Source organism: Eptesicus fuscus, chromosome 4 (assembly GCF_027574615.1).
Source record: "Eptesicus fuscus isolate TK198812 chromosome 4, DD_ASM_mEF_20220401, whole genome shotgun sequence".
NCBI lineage: Eukaryota > Metazoa > Chordata > Mammalia > Chiroptera > Vespertilionidae > Eptesicus > Eptesicus fuscus.
This window is the reverse complement of record NC_072476.1, coordinates 111,706,884-111,731,802: the sequence shown is the minus strand read 5'-3', so window position 1 is coordinate 111,731,802 and position 24,919 is coordinate 111,706,884. Positions and strand designations below refer to the sequence as shown.

Genomic DNA, 24,919 nt, shown 5'->3' with positions numbered 1-24,919 from the left:
AATTGATACTCAAAATAAAACATCTTTTTCTTTGTACTTATAATGATACTGACATCTATGAAATACTATAAAAATTCCTTTAATTTCTGATGTTCTATATATTAAATTCTGCCTGTAAAATGTAATAATGAAAAAAAGTAAACTTTTTATTTGGTAACATGCCCTCTGAACTATCTGAGAATAACAGTTAAAATAGTAAACAGCATATATGTAAGATGGAAGAAATGAAACATGACTTGGTTACAGAACAAATACAAAAGGTCTGGGTTTTAGCTCTCCATGAGATCCACCTAAGGAAGTCGTATGAGAACATAAGCTTTAAGCTGCCTTCCTAGGACTGCTGAGATGAGCAGGGATGGAGGCCATAATCCCCAGCATGCCCTGCCACACATCTGTAGTATCACAGGAAATCCTGGCAACAACAGTGTAAAAGGGATTCAGTTAAACTGCAAGGTAATCAAGATGATGAATTAACTAGGATCCATGTGATGTGAATCAAAGCCCTGGGGATGTTTAAACCAAAAAAGAAGACTTGGGAGAATGATTCTCAAACATTTTGCTCTCAGAGCTCCTTTACACTCTTAAAAATTACTGGGTGGTGGGCACACAATGCAATATACAGATGATGAATCATAGAATTGTACACTTGAAAACTATATAATCTTATTAACCAATGTTATCCCAATAAATTTAAAAGTATATGAAATAAAAATAAAAATTATTGGACCCAAAGAGGTTTTGTTTGTATATCAGCAGATATTTGCCATATAAGAAATTTAAATAGAGAAAAACTTAAATATATACTTACCGTAGTTTAAAATGATAAACCAATTATATATTAATAGAACATTATTATAAAAACTAGAGGCCCGGTGCATGGAATTCGAACACTTGGGGGGGGAGGGAGGCGGGTCCCTCAGCCCAACCTGCACCCTCTCGCAGTCTGGGAGCCCTTGGGGGATGTCCAACTGATGGCTTAGGTCCGCTCCACGGGGAACAGGCCTAAACCATCAGTCGGACATCCCTCTTGCAGTCCAGGACCCCTTGCTCCTTACTACCCGCCTGCTTGCTGCTCCTTACTGCTCGGCTTGCTGCTCCTTAGCACTGTAGTGGAGGCAGGAGAGGCTCCCGCCACCACCGCTGCGCTCGCCAGCCATGAGCCGGGCTTCTGGCTGAGTGGTGCTCCCCCTGTGGGAGCGCACCGACCACCAGGGGGCAGCTCATGCATTGAGAATCTGCCCCCTGGTGGTCAGTGCGCGTCATAGCGATTGGTCATTCCACTGCTTGGTTGATTTGTGTATTAGCCTTTTATTATATAGGATAATGTTGTTATGCATATTTTCAAAAGCTAAAGAACTTAGTGAGAAGAGGGGCACTGATACGCGTTTTTTAAAATCTCTAATGAATAGCTTAACACAAAACAGGTTAATTCTAACATCTGTTCTTTTGTTCAAACTATTGAACTAAGCTATTTTGGTTGAACTACATGAATAAAATTCATCCTAAAAGAGACATGTAATTAGAAAAGGGAGCAATATTTTAATAGCCTTAATATTGTCATACTCACATTAAAAGCATTGTTCTCTCTTGCACTGTAAAGTTTTACCCATGCAAGGTTTTATATCATATATTGCTCATCTGGAAAGCACTGGTTCAGAAGAGGTATGCCAATCTTCCTAATATTAGCGCATTTCATTACCTAATCTCCTAAATCACATTCCTGAATATCACCACCAGTAGCATCACAACAGTCTTTATTGGAAAGTTGTCAGGCTCAATCAGATTAGCAGCAGAATCAAGTTCTAAAATTCTCATTTTTACTTGGAAGCTTGAAGTTTATCATGGGTAATGCTTCCTTGAAGTAGCAGGTGTATTTTCTAGAAAACGTTGGCCGTGTGCTGAAGACTGAAAAGCCACACTGTGTCATGTGTTACTGTTTTCTCAATTAGAGGCACTCCATGAAGAAAGAGGCCAGCTTCAACGTGCAACAGCCACTCCACACCACAGGCAGCTGTCCTTAGACCCAGAGATACTTGGGGACATGCAGCACAAGTGTCTTATGCACAATCCTTCTTGTTTAGCCACACGGAAAATGAAAAGATGAATATGCAGGGTGGAGATTTTCAAATATTAATCATTCTTACTGCTTCATCAAGAATGTTAAGTGAAACTGACTTTAAAAAGCCTTTGTCTGATTAGGAAAATAGCCTGACTTTGTAGACCTACAAGGGCTCCGGCTCCCGCCCAGACCACGCTGCGTACCTCTGTCCTGAGGAGAGCTTGCACCTCCCCTCATGCCCCCAGCCCTCACCCTCCAGCAAATTCAGCTTTTATTGAGTTGATTACTTACTGGAGTCCCACATAAGATTTCTCTTGAATAAAAGGTTGAAAATTTTTTAAATGAAAAATAGATTCAATAATGTAACTAGGTAACACCTAAAGCTACCCTCTGGTTTTAAAATAAAATAAACACTAAAACTAACCCCAAATTAAGTTTAGTCCACATGCTTCAGACCTAGTTCACATGCTTAATAGGCATCACCTGTATTAATTTTTAAACTACATCACATAAGATATCCAATAGAAATCATGAGAATGCCTAATGCCCTTACCACACAATTAAGATTCTTGCTTCTGTCCAATTTCAGGTACACACACAACTAACTAAAGGCCCGGTGCATGAAATTTGTGAACCTGGGTGGGGGTGGGAATCCCTCAGCCTGGCCTGTGTTCTCTCGCAGTCCAGGGGCCCTCGGGGGATGTCTGACTGCCGAGGCAGGAGAGGCTCCCGCCACCGCTGCTGTGCTCGCCAGCCGTGACCCCGGTTCCGGGCTTCTGCTGAGCGGCGCTCCCTCTGTGGGAGCGCACTGACCACCAGGCGGCAGCTCCTGCGTTGAGCGTGTGCCCCGTGGTGGTCAGTGCGCATCACAGCGACCAGTCATTCAGCCGTTTGGTCAATTTGCATATTCGCCTTTTATTATATAGGATGTTGAGTGGTTAAGAAAAATGGTATCCTAAGTTAATAAATTGGTTTATAGCAGGCGTCCTCAAACTACGGCCCGCGGGCCACATGTGGGTGTTTTTGCCGTTTTGTTTTTTTACTTTCAAATAAGATATGTGCAGTGTGCATAGGAATTTGTTCATAGTTTTTTAAAACTATAGTCTGGCCCTCCAATCGTCTGAGGGACAGTGAACTGGCCCTCTGTTTAAAAAGTTTGAGGACCCCTGGTTTATAGTATAGAATAATGACATTAAAATGCAGTTTCCACATCTTCTTTTACGTCACCTTTTGAAATATTTTCATCATTAATGTTGATAGGTATTTTTAGAATCTTTTTTTTTCCAAAATGCAAATCTAATCAATTCCACTTGCTCAAAATTGCTATAAGTCCCTCCAGCCACTGGTCTTGTCATTACGCTACTAACTGAAGCCTCCATCTGGTGGTAAGTAGGAACAAGAAGAGCCGAAACCCTTATAGCACTATGTTACCTAGGTGATTATTTAATACCTTTGTTTTAATATAAACGTAAATGAATGGCTATGGGTTTCAGCTATCCATATTAAATATTACCTCAATAACTATGAATAATTACACATAAGACCTCAATTGACTTTAGCTGGAATATCAAACCTACATTTTGACTAGCACACACTTCAAGAAAGACATAACAAAGCTGGAGAAAATCTGTACACGGCAACAAAATTCATTAAAAGTATGCAACTCATTTGTGAGACAATTAAAAACACAACACTCAAAGCAGTCCACAGCTCCCGGTGTGTTGTCTAGAGCAACATAGTGGTGTCTGTTCTGACCTCCTTTCTGACCTATAGCGGTGTCTGTTCTGACCTCTGTTCTGACCTCTAGCGGTGTCTGTTCTGACCTCTGACCTATAGCGGTGTCTGTTCTGACCTCTGTTCTGACCTCTAGCGGTGTCTGTTCTGACCTCTGTTTGACCTATAGCGGTGTCTGTTCTGAACCCTGTTCTGATCTATAGCGGTGTCTGTTCTGACCTCTGTTCTGACCTCTAGCGGTGTCTGTTCTGACCCCTGTTCTGACCTCTAGCGGTGTCTGTTCTGACCCCTGTTCTGACCTATAGCGGTGTCTGTTCTGACCCCTGTTCTGACCTATAGCGGTGTCTGTTCTGACCCCTGTTCTGACCTATAGCGGTGTCTGTTCTGACCCCTGTTCTGACCTATAGCGGTGTCTGTTCTGACCCCTGTTCTGACCTCTAGCGGTGTCTGTTCTGACCCCTGTTCTGACCTCTAGCGGTGTCTGTTCTGACCTCTGTTCTGACCTCTAGCGGTGTCTGTTCTGACCCCTGTTCTGACCTCTAGCGGTGTCTGTTCTGACCCCTGTTCTGACCTATAGCGGTGTCTGTTCTGACCCCTGTTCTGATCTATAGCGGTGTCTGTTCTGACCTCTGTTCTGACCTCTAGCGGTGTCTGTTCTGACCTCTGTTCTGACCTCTAGCGGTGTCTGTTCTGACCTCTGACCTATAGCGGTGTCTGTTCTGACCCCTGTTCTGACCTATAGCGGTGTCTGTTCTGACCTCTGACCTATAGCGGTGTCTGTTCTGACCTCTGTTTGACCTATAGCGGTGTCTGTTCTGACCTCTGTTCTGACCTATAGCGGTGTCTGTTCTGACCCCTGTTCTGACCTCTAGCGGTGTCTGTTCTGACCCCTGTTCTGACCTCTAGCGGTGTCTGTTCTGACCCCTGTTCTGACCTATAGCGGTGTCTGTTCTGACCTCTGTTCTGACCTATAGCGGTGTCTGTTCTGACCTCTGTTCTGACCTATAGCGGTGTCTGTTCTGACCCCTGTTCTGATCTATAGCGGTGTCTGTTCTGACCTCTGTTCTGACCTCTAGCGGTGTCTGTTCTGACCCCTGTTCTGACCTCTAGCGGCGTCTGTTCTGACCCCTGTTCTGACCTCTAGCGGTGTCTGTTCTGACCTCTGTTCTGACCTATAGCGGTGTCTGTTCTGACCTCTGTTCTGACTTCTAGCGGTGTCTGTTCTGACCTCTGTTCTGACCTAGAGCCGTGTCTGTTCTGACCTCTGTTCTGACCTATAGCCGTGTCTGTTCTGATCTCTGTTCTGACCTCTAGCGGTGTCTGTTCTGACCTCTGTTCTGACCTATAGCCGTGTCTGTTCTGACCCCTGTTCTGACCTCTAGCGGTGTCTGTTCTGACCCCTGTTCTGACCTATAGCGGTGTCTGTTCTGACCCCTGTTCTGACCTCTAGCGGTGTCTGTTCTGACCCCTGTTCTGACCTCTAGCGGTGTCTGTTCTGACCCCTGTTCTGACCTCTAGCGGTGTCTGTTCTGACCCCTGTTCTGACCTCTAGCGGTGTCTGTTCTGACCCCTGTTCTGACCTCTAGCGGTGTCTGTTCTGACCTCTGTTCTGACCTATAGCGGTGTCTGTTCTGACCTCTGTTCTGACCTCTAGCGGTGTCTGTTCTGACCCCTGTTCTGACCTCTAGCGGTGTCTGTTCTGACCTCTAGCGGTGTCTGTTCTGACCCCTGTTCTGACCTCTAGCGGTGTCTGTTCTGACCCCTGTTCTGACCTCTAGCGGTGTCTGTTCTGACCCCTGTTCTGACCTATAGCGGTGTCTGTTCTGACCCCTGTTCTGACCTATAGCGGTGTCTGTTCTGACCTATAGCGGTGTCTGTTCTGACCCCTGTTCTGATCTATAGCGGTGTCTGTTCTGACCTCTGTTCTGACCTCTAGCGGTGTCTGTTCTGACCTCTGTTCTGACCTCTAGCGGTGTCTGTTCTGACCCCTGTTCTGACCTCTAGCGGTGTCTGTTCTGACCCCTGTTCTGACCTCTAGCGGTGTCTGTTCTGACCTCTGTTCTGACCTCTAGCGGTGTCTGTTCTGACCCCTGTTCTGACCTATAGCGGTGTCTGTTCTGACCTCTGTTCTGACCTCTAGCGGTGTCTGTTCTGACCTTTAGCGGTATCTGTTCTGACCTCTGTTTTGACCTATAGCGGTGTCTGTTCTGACCTCTGCATCTTCAAACTAGAGAGAACGGAACTTAGAAGCATTCCTCGTAAACTGTGAAAATCTTACAGAGTAAAGCCCATAACACTGGAACAAGAAGGTAATCTCTTGGGGCTTAAAAGAGATGCAGTAGAAACATTAAAATAGTGCCCTCATTCATTAATGGACACATGGCACGTGTAAGTCCTCCTGACACAGCTGCCTCAATTCGTTTATACCCGAGGAAGCACATGCTAGGTGAGGGACCTTGGAAGCATAGTCCATGGTACCGAGTGAAAAGCGGGGGGACTGGTACCAGCAGCTGGGCAGAGTGAACTGGAATCTAAATGCCCTGAAGCAGAGAACAGAACAGCAAGTCCCAGGCACAGAGCAGCTGCAGCAAAGGGGAGCGAGAGAGTGGTACGAGATAAACCTGGAGAGGAAGACCTCAGACCACGTCAGGATTTTAACGTCGACTCGTCTTAGGTCAATAAGAAGCACCGTAGATTTTTCAGAAGAGGTTGACAAAAGCAGCATTTTAATAAACTATTTTGGTTATCCTTTGGTTTTAAAGTTCAAATCAACCAGCCTAAAACATAAGATATTTAGGGATTTCCTTACTTTTTCCTTATCTATTTATTTCCCTATTTAGATCTTTAATGGTGGAAATAGAAACCTAAGTGTGACCTATTATTTAAATTATGCTCACAGGCTCAAAATTGAGCAATAAAAGAATATACAGCGATTAGAAAGGGAGTAGTTAAGAAACACACCCATATATTTGGTAATGGTAAGCCAGATAAAAATGAAAACACGACTACACATTTTAACTGGAAATCTTACGACATTTACAAAATGTATGTTATATAATATAAGCATCAACAACAAGCTGAATCTGAAATGCCACCACACATTGAAAAATTTTATGTCATGGTTACCAAAAGTCTATCTGTTGTGAAAAACATTATGTATTTGTTGCTAGTTGTAATCTCTCATGTGTAATGTGAAAATGGATGCATATACACAAAAACTGCTGCCAGAAAAACTCAATATACTTAATTTTAAATAGTACTGGTACCTTACAACTTAATTAAATAGTATAACTGAGAAAATAAAATATAATGCATGCATTATAAAAATAAAAAATGTTCTAATTGCTACTTATAAACACCAAAAAAAGGAAGCCTTTTGTAATTTTAATTTCTCAATATTTGTATGGCTTAATATTTGTGTATAATGCTTAACAGAAATTATCTTTATCTTTTTGTGACAAATATTTCTTAAATTTATATACAATCTAGACAGTCAAATTCACATCACTTTCCACAAAACACCCCTTTTAAAATCTACCGTACAATAATAACCCTGAAGGCAGAATCCTAGCAGTGTGTATAAAAAAATTCTTACCAATTTTTCATCAACTGTTATGAGTTGCGCGTCTCGAGTCTGGTCCTGTGCCAACCTCCATGTGGAAGTGCTCAATGACCTGCAGTGCGAGATTTTAAATTAAAAAATGATCCATGCACTGGGACGAGAGAGGCAGACAAATACTGCAGAGGCAAGCTGCTTGAACAGTACTGTCTTATAAAAGAGAAGGAACAGAAAGAGAAGAGGTCACCAACATCCTTTTCCTCCCCCATTAGTTCAGTGTCGACCTATGAACCAGGAGGTCACAGTTTGATTCCTGGTCAGGGCACAATCAGGCCTGGGTTGCGGGCTTGATCCCCGATGTGGGGCATTCAGAAGGCAGCCAATCAATGGTTCTCTCTCATCATTGATGTTTCTATCTCTCTCCTTCTCCTTTCCTCTCTGAAATCAATAAAAATACATTTTTTTTAAAAAGTATATGTACTTTATAGATATTTTTCATAATTTTAAATTAATGTCCAACTAATCATAAAATAAAGCTATTACATCATTTTCTATAAACAGACAGCTATTATAAATAAAGAGATAAAATATTCTCATATTTTATCAGACTACATTTATAAGGTAACACAATAAATAAAAGATGAAAGATGTTAAATAAAGTAATCCTAGCAGAAAGAATTAAATGTCACAATTAAAACTTTTTATAAGAAAAAAAAACTTTTAAGATAGGCTAGATTGCAAAGAGAGCACATATAAGGATTTTTATTATTTGAATAAATATATTCACATCATTTATTTTAGGAAAAAACTGCCTAAGTAAAGAAGCACACACAATATGTACATACATATATGAATTTATGTATGACAAGGGGGGGGGGTCATTTAGGTCACTAATCCCTAAACACGGAGACAGCAATTATTTTAAAAAAATCAAATCTCAGATGTGGGAAAACATTTTCCTCCAATTGTAGATAGTTAAAGGTAGCAGCAAGGATCCAGAGTTCATTATGAACACAGCACTGAATTTGTCATATCTACAAAATATAACCTATGGTTAAAGTCAAATTAAATGTGAATTATATAGCAAATATCTACTTGCTGATTAGCCTGTAAAAAGTCTCATCAATGAAATGGTAGGAGTAAAAGCAATATTTTTAATAATTTAGAGTATAAAAACATTATTAAGCAAGATACAAAACCCAGAAAGTATAAAGGAAAAAAATGACAGACGCTACTAAATAAAAACTTCTAAACCATAGGTACTGTAAATGAAGAATAAAACATAACAAGAAGAAAATATTTTCAAAATAAGAAAGTATAGGCTCAATATCCAAAATAGGTACAAGAGCTTCTACAAATCAGTAAGTAGGGATAATTCTTAGGTTTCAAAGCAGAGAATCAAACAACAACAAAAAGCAAAGCACCCAATTAAAAATGGGAAGAATACTTGAATTGACATTTATCCAAAAACCTACAAATAGCCAATAAACTCAGGAAGACATGATCAACAGTACTAAGCACTAGGGAAATGCAAATCAAAACCACAGTGAGGTACTACTTCACATATTAGGATGGTTATAAAAAAAGTGTTGGTGGGATACGGAGAAGCTGAAAGCTTTGTATGTTACTGGTGGGGACATAAAATCATGCAGTTGCCATGGAAAACAGTATGGCAGTTCTTTAAAAAATTAAACAGGATTACCATAATATCCAGCAATTCCACTTCTGAGTATATACCCAGAAGAATTGAAAGCAGCACTCAAACAGATATTTGTGCACCAATTTCATTGCAGCATTATTCACAATAGCCAAAAGCAAACATTGCCAAAATGTTAGTAATCAGATTTTACTGGGCAATGTATCGTAACACTAGAAAGTTAAGTGTACATGTAGGGATGACTAATCTGCAGTCATTAGTAAACAAATGGTAATTTCACTTTGCTATTTAGTTCCCATTTTTTAGAAACTCAGAAATTGTATTTGCCTCAGTAGTTTACCTCTCTGTCCACTCATTTGTTCTGTTAGCTGGCCTGTTCACATTGCCAGGTCTCTTCTAAACCCCTTCAGGGCTATGATTGTTATGATCAATTATCATTATTACAGTGTACAAGCCATTTATTATATTTACTTTTTCTGTCAAGTTTCCTGTAAGAAAATGATACGGATATCAAGAGATCTTATTTCTAACTCCGGTTTTATTATTTACTAGTTGCGTCTATGAGCAAATCACTTAACCTCTCTGCAGCTCAGTTTCACTCTTGGTAAATTGTGAAATGAGAACTGGTTGCTCTAAAGTTTCATCTGGTGATGAGTTTGATTCTAATAAATGGAATTGAGTATAATTCTAGTTTAATGATCCCCTATGGAAATGCTACATAATAATTTCTAAACTCATAATCTGTTTTTCTTCAAAAATCCAAGGAGTTAAAACTTGAAAAAACACATACACCACATTTGTTTATCCAGTCATCTGCCGGTGGACACTGGGTTGTTTCTGCTAAAGGCACGCAGGCACAGGTTTTTGTAACTCATTTGGGCAAATCCCTAAGAACACAATTGCTGGACTGTATGTTCTAATGAACAAAATGAACTAACAAGCAAAACAGAGACAGACTCAGAGATAGAGAGCAGGCTGACAGCTGTTGGGGGGGAGGTTGGGGGGTGCAGGGATTGAGCAAAAAAGAAAAAAGAGAGAAAACTCATGGACATTGATAACAGAATGGCGATTGCTGGGGGAGGGGGAGTGGGGGAAGGTGGAGGAGAGTATGGGGGAATAAATGGTGATGGAGACTTAACTTGGATGGTGAACAACAATGCAGTGTACAGATGATGTGTTGTGGAGCTGTGCACCTGAAACCTGCATAATTTTGTTAACCAGTGTCACCCCAATAAATTCAATAAAAAGGAAGAAAAAAAAGACTTTAGCTTTATAAGAAACTGACAAACTGTCTTCAAAAGTAGTTTTGCATTCTCACCAGCATGAACAAGACTTACTGGTCGGGCCCGGCCGGTGGCCCATGAACCAAGAGGTCACCGGCTGGATCCCCAGTTAGGGCACATGCCCAGATTGTGGGTTCGATACCCGGTATGGGACGTGCAGAAGGCAGCCAATCGTTGTTTCTCTCTCTTCGATGTTTCTACCTCTCTAACCCTCACCCTTCCTCTATCTCTAAAATAAATAAATAATATATATATATATTTTAAAAAAAGACTTACAGGTCACTTCATTCTTGCCAGTGTTTGGTGCTGTCACTGTTTGGGATTTTACCTATTTTAATAGGTGTGTGGTGGCATCTCAGTGTTGTTTTAATTTCTAGTTCCCTGATGACATATGTTGAGGTACCTTTTCATATGCTTATTTGCCATCCACATATCTTCTTGGGTGAGATGTTTGTTCAGACCTTCTGCCTATTTTTTAATTAAGTCATTTGTTTACTTATTGTTGAATTTTAAGAGTTCTTTGTATACTGTGAATAGATAACTTTATCAGATATATGTTGGGCAAACATTCTCTCTGCAGGTCTTTTCACTTTCTTAAAGTGCCTTTCAATGAGGAGAAATGTATAGTTTCAATGAAGTCCAACTCACCTAATTTTTTCTTTCATGGATCGTGCAATTGGTGTTGTAGCTAAAAACTCAGCAGCAAATCAGTCACCTGTATTTTCTCTTATGTTACCTTCCAGAAGTTTGGTAGTTTTGTTTCTTACATTTAGGCCTAGGATCCATTTTGAGTTCATTTTTGTGGAGGCGCGAGGCCAGCGTGTAGATTCATTTTTGGCCTGTGGCTAAGTCCCAGTTCCATGTAGTGTCTCTCCTCCACTGGATTGCCTTTGCTCCTTTCCCAAACATCAGTGGACTATATTTAAGAGTCTATTTCTGGGCTACCAATCCTGCCCACTGACCTGTGTTCCTGCACTCATCCCACACTGTCCTGATCACTGTGGCTCTGCACTGAACACTGAAGTTAGTGCCATTCCTCTGACTGTTGTTATTCTTCACTAGTACATGCCATATTTGGTATCATTTGACTTTCTATATAAACTTAGAACAAGTTTCTTAATATCTACAGAGTACTTGCTGAGGTTCTGACAATGGCTGCTCCTGAGTCTATAGATCAAGCTAAAAGAACTGACAGCTTAAGAATATTGCGTCTTTCTATCCATACACATTCATTAGTCTTTTCTTATTCTTTCATCAGAGTTTTCTAGTTTTCCTCACACACATCTTGCCAATACTGTTTTTAATACTTCAAGAAGTCTTAATGGTGAAAAAACACATTTGTACTGGAAAATAATATCTGAATAGAAATAATATCACTGTCTCCAAGTTTCAACACTATTCTCCCTTTGAAGCAATTAACCTTATCAATTCAGAATAGCAATATTCCCCTATCATGATAGCAGCTTGAAAGCATGGCTCCAAAATTGTTTACACTCCTCCTCCTATCAAGAAGAGCTAGAGTTCTATGTTCCCTGTTCCTAAAATCTGACCTCTGTGACTGCTCAATCCATGTAATACAAAAGCGAGCCGGTGCGTGATTCCAGGCTCAGGCCTTAAAAACACTAGCAGTTTCCACTTCCTATCTCTTAGAACACTGTTTCCTGGGATATGCATCAGCGTGAACCAGCCACGGTATCAGGAGGATACCCACTGAGAGACCTACTGCAGAGGAATAGGCCACAGAGAGACCTACTGCAGAGGAATAAACAGCACAGCCCCCTGGCCAGCTGTGAGTTAACTGGTGGGTCACTGCCCAAGCTATGCCGTCCAGGGACACCACATGGGGCAGAGATAAGCTTCCCTGCCAAACCCTGCCCAGGTTGCCAATTTGTGAGCAAAACAAATGGTTGCTGTTGTTTTAAGCAGGTGAGTATTGGGGTAGTTTGTGTCTAATGATAGGTAGCAAAAACATCCCTATAAATATTTGAATATGGCTTTATAAACATTAAAACTGAACCAGTAACTTCAAAGGACCAGAAATGATTGGCTGGACTTCTAGACAAGTAAAATTCTTAATCCTAAGAAATTAAGAAATCAATTAACCCTCAGCCTTTTCATTAAAGCCAATTATGTTTGCTGTCAATTTATTGAAAAACTAGAAGCCCGATGCACGAAGATTCATGCAAGAATGGGCCTTCCTTCCCCTGGCTGCCGGCAGTGCCTTCGCTCTGGCCAGAGCCACCTTTCCCCTCCGACCCAGAGCCGCCTTTCTGCCCAGAGGCCTGGAGCAGCTGGAGTGGTGCGGACACCTGTGTCATCGCTGTGGCGACGACGCAAGCGTCCCGCCTCATTCCCATCTGCTCAGTGCCTGTGTATGCAAATCAACCCGCCATCTTTGTTGGGTTAATTTGCATACTCACTCCTGATTGGCTGGTGGGTGTCATGAAGGTATAGTCAATTAGCATGTTACTCTTTTATTAGGTAGATGAATGAACCCAAATTCACATTAAATCAGCAAGTGTTCAGTTCCATACTAAACCGTAAGAAAATATTACTAAAAGTTCTAACTGAAATAATAAAATATAATATAAACATAGTCTCTATGTCACAATAATTATCTCAGGCTTAAAATATGTTGAAACATAGGGCCCTGGCCGGGTAGCTCATCAGTTAGAGCATCATCCTGATAGGGCAAGATTGTGGGTTTGATCTCTGGTTAGGGCACATGCAAGAATCAACCAATGAATGCATAAATAAGTGGAACAACAAATTGATGTTTCTCTCTTTCTCCTTCTCTCTTTCTCTAAAATTAATCAACCAATAAAAAAATTAAAAATAAATAAAAATTATTTTAAAAAACACAAATATTTTTTTTAAATAATAGAACAACAAATCTCTTTCTTTCTTTCTTTCCCTACCACTCTTCCTCTCTCCCTAAAATCAATAAATAAAAAGTTTTTAACCCTTTGCACTAGTTTGCTTTTTTCTCGATTCCTTTTTTCTACTCGGGATTTAATTTTTTAAATACCCCAGATTTTACAAAGCGCGGCAGTAGAATAAAAAACTGGAGTTTCTTTTCATACAAACTTATTTATTTGGATTTTTTTTATATTTCAAATTATTGATACATTCAAAGAGTATAAAAAGAGCTGCTACCGATGCTAATCATGTCGAGTCACACTCGACATCCGAGTGCAAAAGGTTAAAAATGTTAATATTGCCCTGGCCAGTGTGGCTCAGTTGGTTGAGCACTGATCCATGCACCAAAAGGTCCAAGGTTTGATTCCCAGTCAGGGCACATGCCCAGGTTGCAGGCTCCATCCCTGGTAAGGGGCATGCAGGAGGCAGCCAATCGATGTTTCTCTCTCATCAATGTTTCTCTTTCCCTCTCCCTTCTTCTCTCTCTCTAAAATCAATAAAAAATTTTTTGATTCCTGGGTCAAGCATCTTCAAATTGATCTTGAAGCTTTTTAATATCTTAAAACAACAGAGAAAATTTAAATTGTCTTCAACATATTGTACTCAGTAGAGAGAAGCAAGAAAGAAGTAACTGTTAATGGAAAAATAAAGATGAGGGATCAAGAATCTATTTTAATGTTCTGGAAATAATGTGAAGTAAAGGGAAAGAAAGAGACCCTACAATTACTTAAGTTCAATGGAAATAACTGAAGATATTTTATAATCTATTCACAAACAAGTTCTTTGATTCTAATTCATTTATCACAATAACTTCTCATCTTTACGCACAGTACTTAATCATCTTCAATGTCCAAATGGTCAAGTCAGTGAGAAGCAAAAGCCTCCTGCTCAGAGACGTCCTTCCCCCGCTTCCGAGCCAGGTGGACTTGCAGCAGGACCTAACAGCAACTGTGCCTCTGGACACAGCCCAAGCCAAAACGTAAACCAATCCTTGGAGCGTCATCCAACAAACGAAGGAAAAATTTGTGCAAGAGGATAAGGGTAATTATGCTCACATACCAGACTTTGAAATGATATCGAGGCGTAATAAGAAGGAGAATGTGGGCAAGGTTTCCGAGGGTGGTAACACAGAAACTGGAGGGCACGATGGAAAATGTCAAGTAAAGGAGAGAAAAACACATCCAAGTTTATAGCACTAGGTTATCACAATAAACAGAAATAAGGTGAACATAGAGGGAATGAGGAATGTAAGTGTCCTGTGATGACAGTAACTACATTACAAAACACAGCAAGCATATGGCAAGTTCACACTTACTAACGGCTAAATTACTGAGCTATCCTGGTTTGGAATGCCTTGAAGGAACTGAGTTGCTTATTCTTTGGCATGTCTTCTAAATAACTGGAAGCAAATTTACCACAAAGATGTCAATTATTAATCTACAAATTAATTATAATAACAAAAATTCCAACAGAATTTTTATAAAATGATTGTCATAGGGAAGAAAAAATTCAAGAATAACCAAGAAAATGTGAACAACTATAAGGTAAGATTTGCCTTGCCAGCTAATATGATACAGTAATTAAAATATGTTATTAGCATAGGCACAGATACACAGGTCAAATAAGTAGTACAGGTCAGAATACAAATCAAATAAATAGGATAGGTCAGATTTTATAGATCTGTACATTAGTATATAATAAAATTACAGTTTCAAATCAGTGGTGAAAGGCTAGACTATTCAAGAAATAATACTGAGACAAATGGCTATTCTTTCATGGAAGAAAAATGTTTGAACCTCAAAAAATATTTACATCAGATACCAAAGACTTCTACATGGATTGACAGATGCACAAACACAATGTGTTGTGTATGTAAATTACTAGAATAAAATATAAGAATTCTTTATAAGTTTTAGGATGAAGATTTTTCTTAATAAGAAATAATACCCACAAAATGCAAAAGAAAAATAACTTCTGGACAACAAAAGGCACTATAACTAAATAAGGAAATATCAGAGGTAATAAGTATAACACGCATAGCAGATAAAAGACTAATATCTAGAGTATATAAAGAACTCTTAGAAACCAAGACAGAAATTACCCAAAAAAGAAAGAACAGCATATATATAAACATGGCAGATATTAATACCAATTATATCAATGATCACTTTAAATGACAATGGTCTAAATAAACTAACTGAAAGAGAATGTGTCAAAGTGGATTAAAAAAGAAAATCAGGACCCAACTATATGTTGCCTAAAAGAATCCCATCCTACCTAATAAAATAGTAATATGCAAATTGACCGCACCTTCGCTACGCCCGAGCCACGCCCACCATCCAAAGCCACGCCTACCAGCCAATCAGGGCGAGTATGCAAATTACCCAACAAAGATGGCGGTTAATTTGCATACGCTGAGGGAGGGAGGAGTGAAGACTGAAGACAACTTAGAAGGAAGACGGAGAAAAAGCAGAAAGCAAGATGGCTGCCTGAGGGAAAGCCCGGGCGGGTCAGGGCGGAGTGGGGCAGGGCGGGGTGGGTGGCAGCGGCGCGCGGGTGCAGGCGCGGCGGCCGCAACAGCGGCGGTAGCCGCAGCGCATGCGGCCGCAGCGGCTGCTTGCAGGATTTTTCCTGCAAATGGGCTACTAGTTTTAAATAGAAAGACAGATAGATTAAAAGTAGAGAGAGAAATAGAGAGACCATGCTAACAGTAATGAAATCTTACTGCAGTAGTTATATCATTCTCAAAGAGAACTTCAAACCAACAAAAAAATTACTAGGAATAAAGAGCAGCGTTACATCAAGATAAAGGGTCAATTTTCCAAGAAGACATGAACAATCCTTGAGGTACACAAGCCAAACAAGAGAATGTTAAAGTATGTGAGTCAAAAACGGAAAGAAGTCTGTGCAAGGAGAAACAAACAAATCCATCACTGGACCTGGAGACTGCACACTCTCCTAACAGCAAAGGACAGAGCCAGCAGGCAGAACGTCAGTAAGGACATAGCTGAACTGAACAGCCCATCAATTAACCGCATTTAATTGACATTTATGGAATACTCATCCAACAACAGCAGAATACATATTCTTCTCAAGCTCACATGGAACACTTACCAAGAGAGGCCACATTCTGGGCTATAAAATGCATCTTAACAAATTAAAAGAATAGAAATCAAACAATGCATGCTCCCAGTCAACAGTGGAAATAAGCTAGAAATCAGTAACAGAAACTGGAAGATTCCCAATTACTTGGAGATTAAAAAACACACTTCTCAATAACTTATGAGTCAAAGAAGAAGCCTCAAGAGAAATTTAAAAATATTTTGAACTAAATGAAAATAAAAACACAACTTTTAAAAAATGTGTGAGATACAGCAAATGTAGCATTTAGAAATTTATGGCATTAATGCATGTGTTAGAAAAGTCCAAATAAAAATAAAAATTACAGCACACACACATAGCAATTCTACACACGCACATATAAAGTATCTAGACTGGTCAAGTTCATGGAGACAGAAAGTAGAATGCTGGGTGGACAAGATAACAGAGAGCTATTATTTAACAGATACAGAGGTTCAATTTTGGAAGATGAAAAAAAGTGCTGAAAATATATAGTGGTAATGGTTGCATAATAATATGAACATACTTACTGTACTGAACTGCACTTCAAAATGATTAAAATGGTAAATTTTTTATTATTCTACCTTACAAATAAAATTAAAAACAATATGCCTTGTGAAGAAACTGTTAAGCCCTGGTATACACTACCAATAAAGAGGAACACACAAAAGTTTGTCAAAGATGAAAAAGATTTATAACTTTGCTTAGAGAAAGCCTATTCATGTATGTATGTAGAAGTACTCTGTGTGTGTATGTATATCACTCTTCATAAACTTTTAGAAGACCAAATTGAAGGTGTTAAACTTCAATATGATTATTTGTACTCATGTAGCATATTTTCCCAAATCATCCTTTTTAAGAACTTCTAGTGCATGTGTATGTAATACAAAATAGGTGATACTTTATTATCTATTTTAATAGCAATTACAAGATTTTTGCATTTGCACCATTATTTAACACGTTTTACACAAAAATAGTTGAGAATTTTGAATTTTCACTAATAGATTTATTTATGTTACAAATAAGCACAAAGAACAAACCGTTAATATATTATAAAAATGTAATGTTCAAAACCAGAGGAAAAGCAAGCCCAGACGAACCAGTCTACTCCCTGGTCCAATAAGCAAGTTCTCTATCAGTCCCCCTTTCAGAACCAGTATCTGTAATGTAACCATGTGGGATCACTTCAGAGGTCCTCAGCCTCTTGTTAAAAATGACTCCACTGCCTCAGGCTCTGTGCGCCCAAACGGTGTGGTAGACACGAGGGCCGTGCCCCAACCTTCCAGCGCGCCCACCGCGCACACGGCGAGATCCTCCCACGGCTCGCTCTCCAGCCTGCTGTGGGCGTGTGACACCAGCAGAGTGTAAGAAGTCACGGCATAGTTACCTACTGTTTTTCCTCTGTCCCAGTAACCAACAGTGGTGAGCCTGGGCCTCAGTGAGGCAGCTGGAGTGGTGGCGCTCCCAGCACGGGACATGCAGCGTGAACAAGAAGTGAATTTTTGTTATTTTAAGCCACAGGAATTTGGGGTTGTATCCTGACTGATAAAGCTTGTTATGCAATTCTGTACCCATGTACTTTTTCCTAGGGAACGCCATATGAGAGCTTGTTGTACAATGTCTGTTTCACATTGACTAGGTGAGGTTGGGAGTATTAGAGATTGAGAGTTTACTACTTTCAAGTGAATCAAGATGTCACTATTAAAAAGCTACATTTTTGGTCTTTAAGAGCAACATAATTTACTTTCTTATGCCTTCAAAGGTTAGAATGTGTCAAAATCCATTAGTAATTTGCTTCATATCAGCTTAATACTACTGATTCATCTTGGACAGCTTCCCTAATTTTTTTTAAAGACTATGCATTTTATCTTCACTCATCTTCACTTTGAATTATCCCAACTTGTTGCTTATTTGCTTCAGTTTAGAATCTTCTGCTTTAAAACTTCTAACTGCCATAAAAACCACTGGAATCATGTTTATATCATAAATATATTTAAAATGAAATAAACAATAAATTTTATCACAAAAACGATGCTGAATTTATAGAACATGAGAGTTGGACAGACCAGCATTCACCATCTAGCAATGTTACATCAAAGAGGAAGCTAGCTGATAGGTATTTGTTCTTCAACTTAAAAATGAGTATCTGGCCATGGGCAAATAAATCTGGCACTCAGGGGCATACTGTTTTTTAAAGGCTGATGCAATTACATGATTAAAAAATATATTTAGAAGAAAAAAAATCACCAACATACATAGATTTTTTTTTAAACTTCATGAAACAATTTGGAAAAATGGTCACAGTAACTGCAGAGTCAGTCAACCTATGTTAAAATTCCGGATCTGCCACTCAGGAGCAATGTGATCTTGAACAAATTACTTCACAACACTGCACTTCAATTTCCTCGTCTGCAAAAAGAAGGATAATAATCCCTCCCAGAATGACTGGTGGAGTTAAACAGCAGGTTAAGTAATTGGCATGGAGTGTTCATTTCTTTCTTTCCAGTAACATGCAGGACCAGTTCGTTTAGTGGCAAGAGAGGAAAGGGAACCCTACAAAACATGAACTCATAAACACTTCTTTTCCAGATTTTCTCTAAAAATGTGAACAGCCACCTTTCCTTGTTCTGTCCAATTAACCACAAAGTGCTCCCAACCCCCAAACCTCCCCCCCCCCCGAGCCCCCCAGCTCACTCTGCTTCTGTCAATCCCTCTTCCCTGGACTACGGTAACGGTCACCTGAATGGCCTCTCTTCCACATGCCAAGTGATTGCAGCCAAGCATGCCACTGCTCTCCCTAAAACCCGCATTGGCTGAGAGTAACTGATCTCAAAAAAGGAAAGTATTTAGGGAGCAAGTACCATATTTATCATTTGCTTTCAAATAGCTTAGGTAAAAAAGAATATATTTATATGTGCAATTTGCTCATATATATCAGGCATATATATATGCATATATACTCAGATACATACATTTTGCTTCTCTATTACACATATAATGCATAAAGGCAAAAAAACCAACAAAATATTAACAATGTCAAGTCTAGGTGGTGGTGGGTTTACAAATTCATGGTACTTTTTTCCAGGTGTAAAGATTTTAATAAGACATTGTAAAATTAAAAGCAAACTGAAAAATATGATGATTAATATGTTTCATTTGTAGAAAATGGAAAAGCATAAGAATGTATTTGCTTGAACATACATAGACAAACTCCAAGTGTAACTGATTTCTTGCGGGGTGGGGAGAGCAGTGGTGAATGAGCAGATGGGTCAAAGATGAGAGGAAGATCTGTGCATATAATTTACATACACGAGACTCTATGCTGTATTCTTTATTCAAAATATTACACTGAAAAGTAACACTGACCGTATTTTTACTCACTGCATATAGTTACTATGGATTAAATGAGACAACGTATATAAAGCTTTTGCAAGTACTTGGCACTTGGTCAAGGCTCAATAAATGTCAGCTAGTCCGGCTGTTGAAGTAAGAAAGAAAATCTAATGTGTACAAGTCATTTCATCCGCACCCTTGAGGCGGTTAGCTACCTCTCCAGAAGAGGCGACTTACGGACATGAATTTCAAATATCTCCATCAAAATCCGAATCATAAGGGCTTATTGGCATAAATCAAGACTGAATGATTTTCCTCGATAGAATGAGCGGAATCTGGAAAACTGCAGGGCACCACTGCACAAGGTTACACTTGAGCGAGCTCAGCTGCTGGCCTTCCAGAACAGCACTCCAGGGCTAAGCTCCACTTGGGCCTGCGATCTCCCACTGCAAGCAAGACAGTGTGGCCTGGCCTGGCCAGTCCTGCCACCTGCCTACTGCTGCTGTTTACCATGAATGAAACGCCAGTCCCCTCACAGGGCCTGTGAGCCGCCTGGTCACGGACGCCCCTGCTCACTGACCTGACCACAGACCATGCCTCTCATCAAAACTGATCACCTACCTTTACATGCCAAGGTATCACCTCATGAAGCTACTGAGATTAAATGAGATATAAATGATGAGCTACTAGCACTGTTCCTGATATACTCCAGGTAAAATTATTACCAAGCATTATTATTATTTTTGAGAAAGTAATGTTGTTAAACTAACAATTAGATTCCACTGAGATGTTTTAAGTATTTATTAGTTTAACCCAGAAATTAATCCCAATTCTAAGATATGGACTCAACTACAAAAAAAAAAATTCAGATTAAAAATAACCAAACAATAATTCATTTCCCTAAATAGCTACAGTAGATGTTTATTACCTATGACCTACTTTAGAGCAATTATTTTTTTAAAGAAGACATAAATCAAGGAAAGATTTCGTAATAAATCTAGTTAGCTAAGCAGTGTCCCTTTGAAATACGGTGTTTTTAAAAAATAATTCATGTGTATAAACTGGAGACCTATTAATTTATTTAAATAATCTTTAAAAATTGTTTAAATAGGATTTAAACAAATTAAATTCAAAAAGAATTTTAAAAATAAGTATAAAATGCAATCTAGATTTTAAAACCTCATAAATGTAACAAAATATATACAGACAAGTGCACAAAAGGCCACATAAATGCAAAGACACACAAACTACCCTTCCAGTAGTTAGCCTGCTTATTAATTAAAAGTTTTACAGCCCTTCATACCATTTAAGAAAAACATAAGATTTATCCAAATACAGTCATAAAACTGTGGACTACTAGACCTGAACAGAGTAATTAAAGCTCCCACTAACTAAACACCTAATTTTACAACTTTTCAGTATGAATTGTCAGAATTATATATGCAATTTGATTTCAATCACAAAACTAATACAAGACAACAAGACATGAAACCAGTACTTTTTCCATTGACTTTGCAAAACATTTCACCTTTTAAAAATATATTCACCTAAAGATTTTTTAGAAATTAAAGTATAACTGATATATAACAGTATATTAATTACAAGTGTATAAGATAACGATGCTACACTTGCAACTGTGAAAAGAGCACCACAATAAGTCTAGTTACCACCTGTCACCATACAATTACAATTTTTTTCTTGTGATGAGAACTTTTAAGATCTACTCTCTTAGCAATATGCAATACAGAATTATTAACTACTAGAAGCCCGTTGCATGAAGTTTCGTGCAATAGACTTTTCCTTCACCTGGCTGCCGGCACCAGTTTTCCGCCAGCACCAGTTTTCCTCTGGCCACCGCCGATCAGAGCGCCTCCCGCCAGCACGATCGGCCACCCCAAGAGGAGCTCCGATAGGGAGGTGCTCCGATCAGTGGTGGCCAGAGGAAAACTGGTGCTGGCGGAAAACTGGTGCCGGCAGCCACGCAATCGGCCACCCCGAGTTCCGCCACCAGCATCTTCCACAGCACCGGCCATTTAAGCCGGCAGGAGGAGCGGGGGTCGGGGACTCGCCCCGTCCCCCGCTCCTACCGCCAGCCAATAGGCCACCCTGAGTCCCACCCCCCACGCCTCCAGCCGGCCCAATCGTGGGCGTAGCGGAGTGATGGTAATTTGCATATTACCATTTTATTAGGTACTAGAGGCCCGGTGCACGAAATTCGTGCACGGAGGGGGGTTGTCCCTCAGCCCAGCCTGTACCCTCTCCAATCTGGGACCCCTCAAGGGATGTCCGACTGCCCGTTAGGGATCGGGCCTAAACGGGCATCCCTCTCACAATCCAGGACTGCTGGCTCCCAACTGCTTGCCTGCCTGCCTTCCTGATTGCCCCTAATCGCTCTGCCTGCCTCTCACAATCCAGAATTGCTGGCTCCCAACAGCTTGCCTGCCTGCCTTCCTGATTGCCCCTAACCGCTTCTGCCTGCCAGCCTGATCACCCCCTAACCACTCTGCTGCCAGCCTGTTTGCCCCCAACTTCCCTCCTCTGCTGGCCTGGTCACCCCTAACTGCCCTCTCCTGAAGGGTTGATCACCTCCAACTGCCCTTCCTTGCAGGCTTGGTCCCTCTCAACTTCCCTCCCTTGCAGGCCTGGTCCTTCTCAACTGCCCTCTCTTGCAGGCCTCCCAACTGCCCTTTTCTGCTGGCCATCTTGTGGTGGCCATCTTGTGTCCACATGGGGGCAGGATCTTTGACCACATGGGGGCAGCTATATTGTGTGTTGCAGTGATGATAAATCTGCATAGTAGTCTTTTATTAGATAGGATAGAGGCCTGGTACAGGGGTGGGGGCCAGCTGGTTTGCCCTGACGGGTGTCCCTGATCAGGGTGGGGTTCCCTTGGGGTGTGGGGCGGCCTGAGTGAGGGGCCTGTGGTGGTTTGCAGGCAGGCCACGCCCCCTGGCAACGCAAGCGGAGGCCCTGGTATCTGGAATTTATTTTCCTTCTACAATTGAAACTTTGTAGCCTGGAGCAGAGCCAAGCCTGGGGCTCCCTCCGAGGCCCACAGCCATTTGTGTTGGGGTTATAATTGAAACTTTGTTGCCTTAAGCTGGTGGGCCAGGCCAGGGTGTGTGGAAAGCTTTGCTTCCCCTGTTGCCGGCAGCAACCCTGGCCTGCTCTCTTAAGCTCCATTCTGCCGCCATTTGTTTGAATTTGTTTACCTTCTATAATTGAAACTTTGTAGCTTGAGTGGAGGCTTAGGCCTGCAACGGCTGGCAGAAAGCTTGGCTTCCTCTGTTACCTAGGAAACCTTGCTCTCTGTGGCTGTAGCCATCTTGGTTTGGGTTAATTTGCATGCTAGCTCTGATTGGATGGTGGGCGTGGCTTGTGGGCGTGGCTTGTGGGTGTGTCGGAGGTATGGTCAATTTGCATATTTGTCTATTATTAGATTAGATGATGCTGATAATTACTATGCTGTACCTAAAGAAGATGTTTTCTTCTTAAGGTATTTTGGCTATGCTGATGAATAATCCAGTCAATCAAATACTCTTTGAAGAGAAGTTTGCAAGACCAGGAAGAGTTAATACTTATTGACTAAAAAATAGCGTACCTATGTTCAAAGAGCCCCGGTGAACTCAGCTGATCATATATACTGAGCATGTATACCAAGATTCTAATTCCTAGTCCCAATTCATCAAACATCTATTAAAACATCTACTACGTCTCCTGCACAATGCTGCACCCGGGAGCTGGCTTTGAAGATTTTACTGGGGAAAGCAAACATATAAGCAATAATTCCCATGTCACTGCCGGGAATGCTGGTGGTAATGTCTATGATAAAGATACACAGCAGGTGCTTTGCTATGCAAGGAGGAGCAACTGTGCAGTGGGGGACGGAGGGGTGGAGGGATGTGGCAGGACTGTCAGGGGAAACTTCCCTAATGTTGCCTGTGCTGCCCAGTTCTTTGTTTCCATCGGGCATCCAATATTACAGGATTGAGAAGGAATTAAAAAAACATTTGCATATTAAGTCACACATTTAGTGCCTATTATGTGTGGTACAGTCTTGACAAACATGTTCATAGCTCATTTTTAAATTAGGTATAACACCACAAAACCAGTAATTTAGATTTTGGTTGAAAAGTCATGAATTCTTTATTCATTTATTTATTTTAAAAAGCTTATTTTCCCACCAATGCTTATTTTGCCTCTTCCCAACTCCCTCCCAGTAAATTAAACAAAATGGTAAAATTTAACAATATCTACAATATTCCAAATGCCTTAAATCTTAATAGATTCCGTTTTGTATTTGCTTTTATCTCTAATAGACATAAATAAAACGGAACAAATTTAACTAATTAAGTAAAATCATTTCATGTTTAATGTGGACTATAACAGCAGAATGTTAATCCTCAATCTCAAAAGTCAGAGTTTATTCTGTATATCAAGCACTCTGCCATTCCAATATCTGTAGTATAATAGCTACACGGCTATCTAGTACAGAAAAAAAATTACTTTACTACTGGTAATTATTTAAATTTGCAATACCTTTCCATCTTTCCCATTATTTACAGAAAAAAAATTACTTTACTACTGGTAATTATTTAAATTTGCAATACCTTTCCATCTTTCCCATTATTATTTTGATGGAAAACATTAAATCCTAGTAAAATCCCAGATCACACAAAAAGCTTTCTGACAGAATCCCACTTACACATTTTAATAAACATTGCTTTAAGATAAAGTCACCAACACTATTACTCAACATTAGTGGCCCAGTGCACGAAATTCGTGCACATTAAAAGGGAATTAACTAGAGGAAGTATTTTAATATTGCTATTAGCCCTTTCTCTATAATAGAAGTGTCAGAGATGAAAGAAAATTAGTAAAATGTTTATGAAAATCTTCCTCCTGTCAGAGTCTGGGGCGCGCCGCAGGACCCAGAGTCAAGTCCCCGCCCACCCATGCGCGCCTCAAAATTGCACAAGACCCAGACCCAGCAGGCCCCACCCCCTTTGGCGAGATCCAGACCCAGCCAGCCCCACCCCTGTTAAGCCCTACAGGTGGGGGGATGCAGCCTCAGGTCCCCCGTCAAGCCCCACTGGGTGGGGGGCACAGCCTCAGGTCCCCTGTCAAGCCCGGCTGGGCAGCGGGTACAGCCTCAGGTCCCGTCAAGCCCAGCAAGGCGGGGGGCACAGCCTCAGGTCCCCCGTGAAGCCCCGCCGGGTGGGGGGGCACAGCCTCAGGTCCCCTGTCAAGCCCCA

At 40.6% G+C, this 24,919-nt stretch overlaps 1 protein-coding gene across 1 annotated transcript in view; it reads right to left on the bottom strand.

Annotated features, from left to right (window-relative positions):
- NDUFS4 (NADH:ubiquinone oxidoreductase subunit S4) overlaps positions 1–24,919 on the bottom strand; it is a 73,362-nt gene that overhangs the window by 32,862 nt on the left and 15,581 nt on the right. The window contains exon 2 of the mRNA XM_008154800.3: positions 7,389–7,467. Coding sequence (XP_008153022.2) covers positions 7,389–7,467 — 79 coding nt within the window. The remainder of the gene's footprint in view (positions 1–7,388; positions 7,468–24,919) is intronic.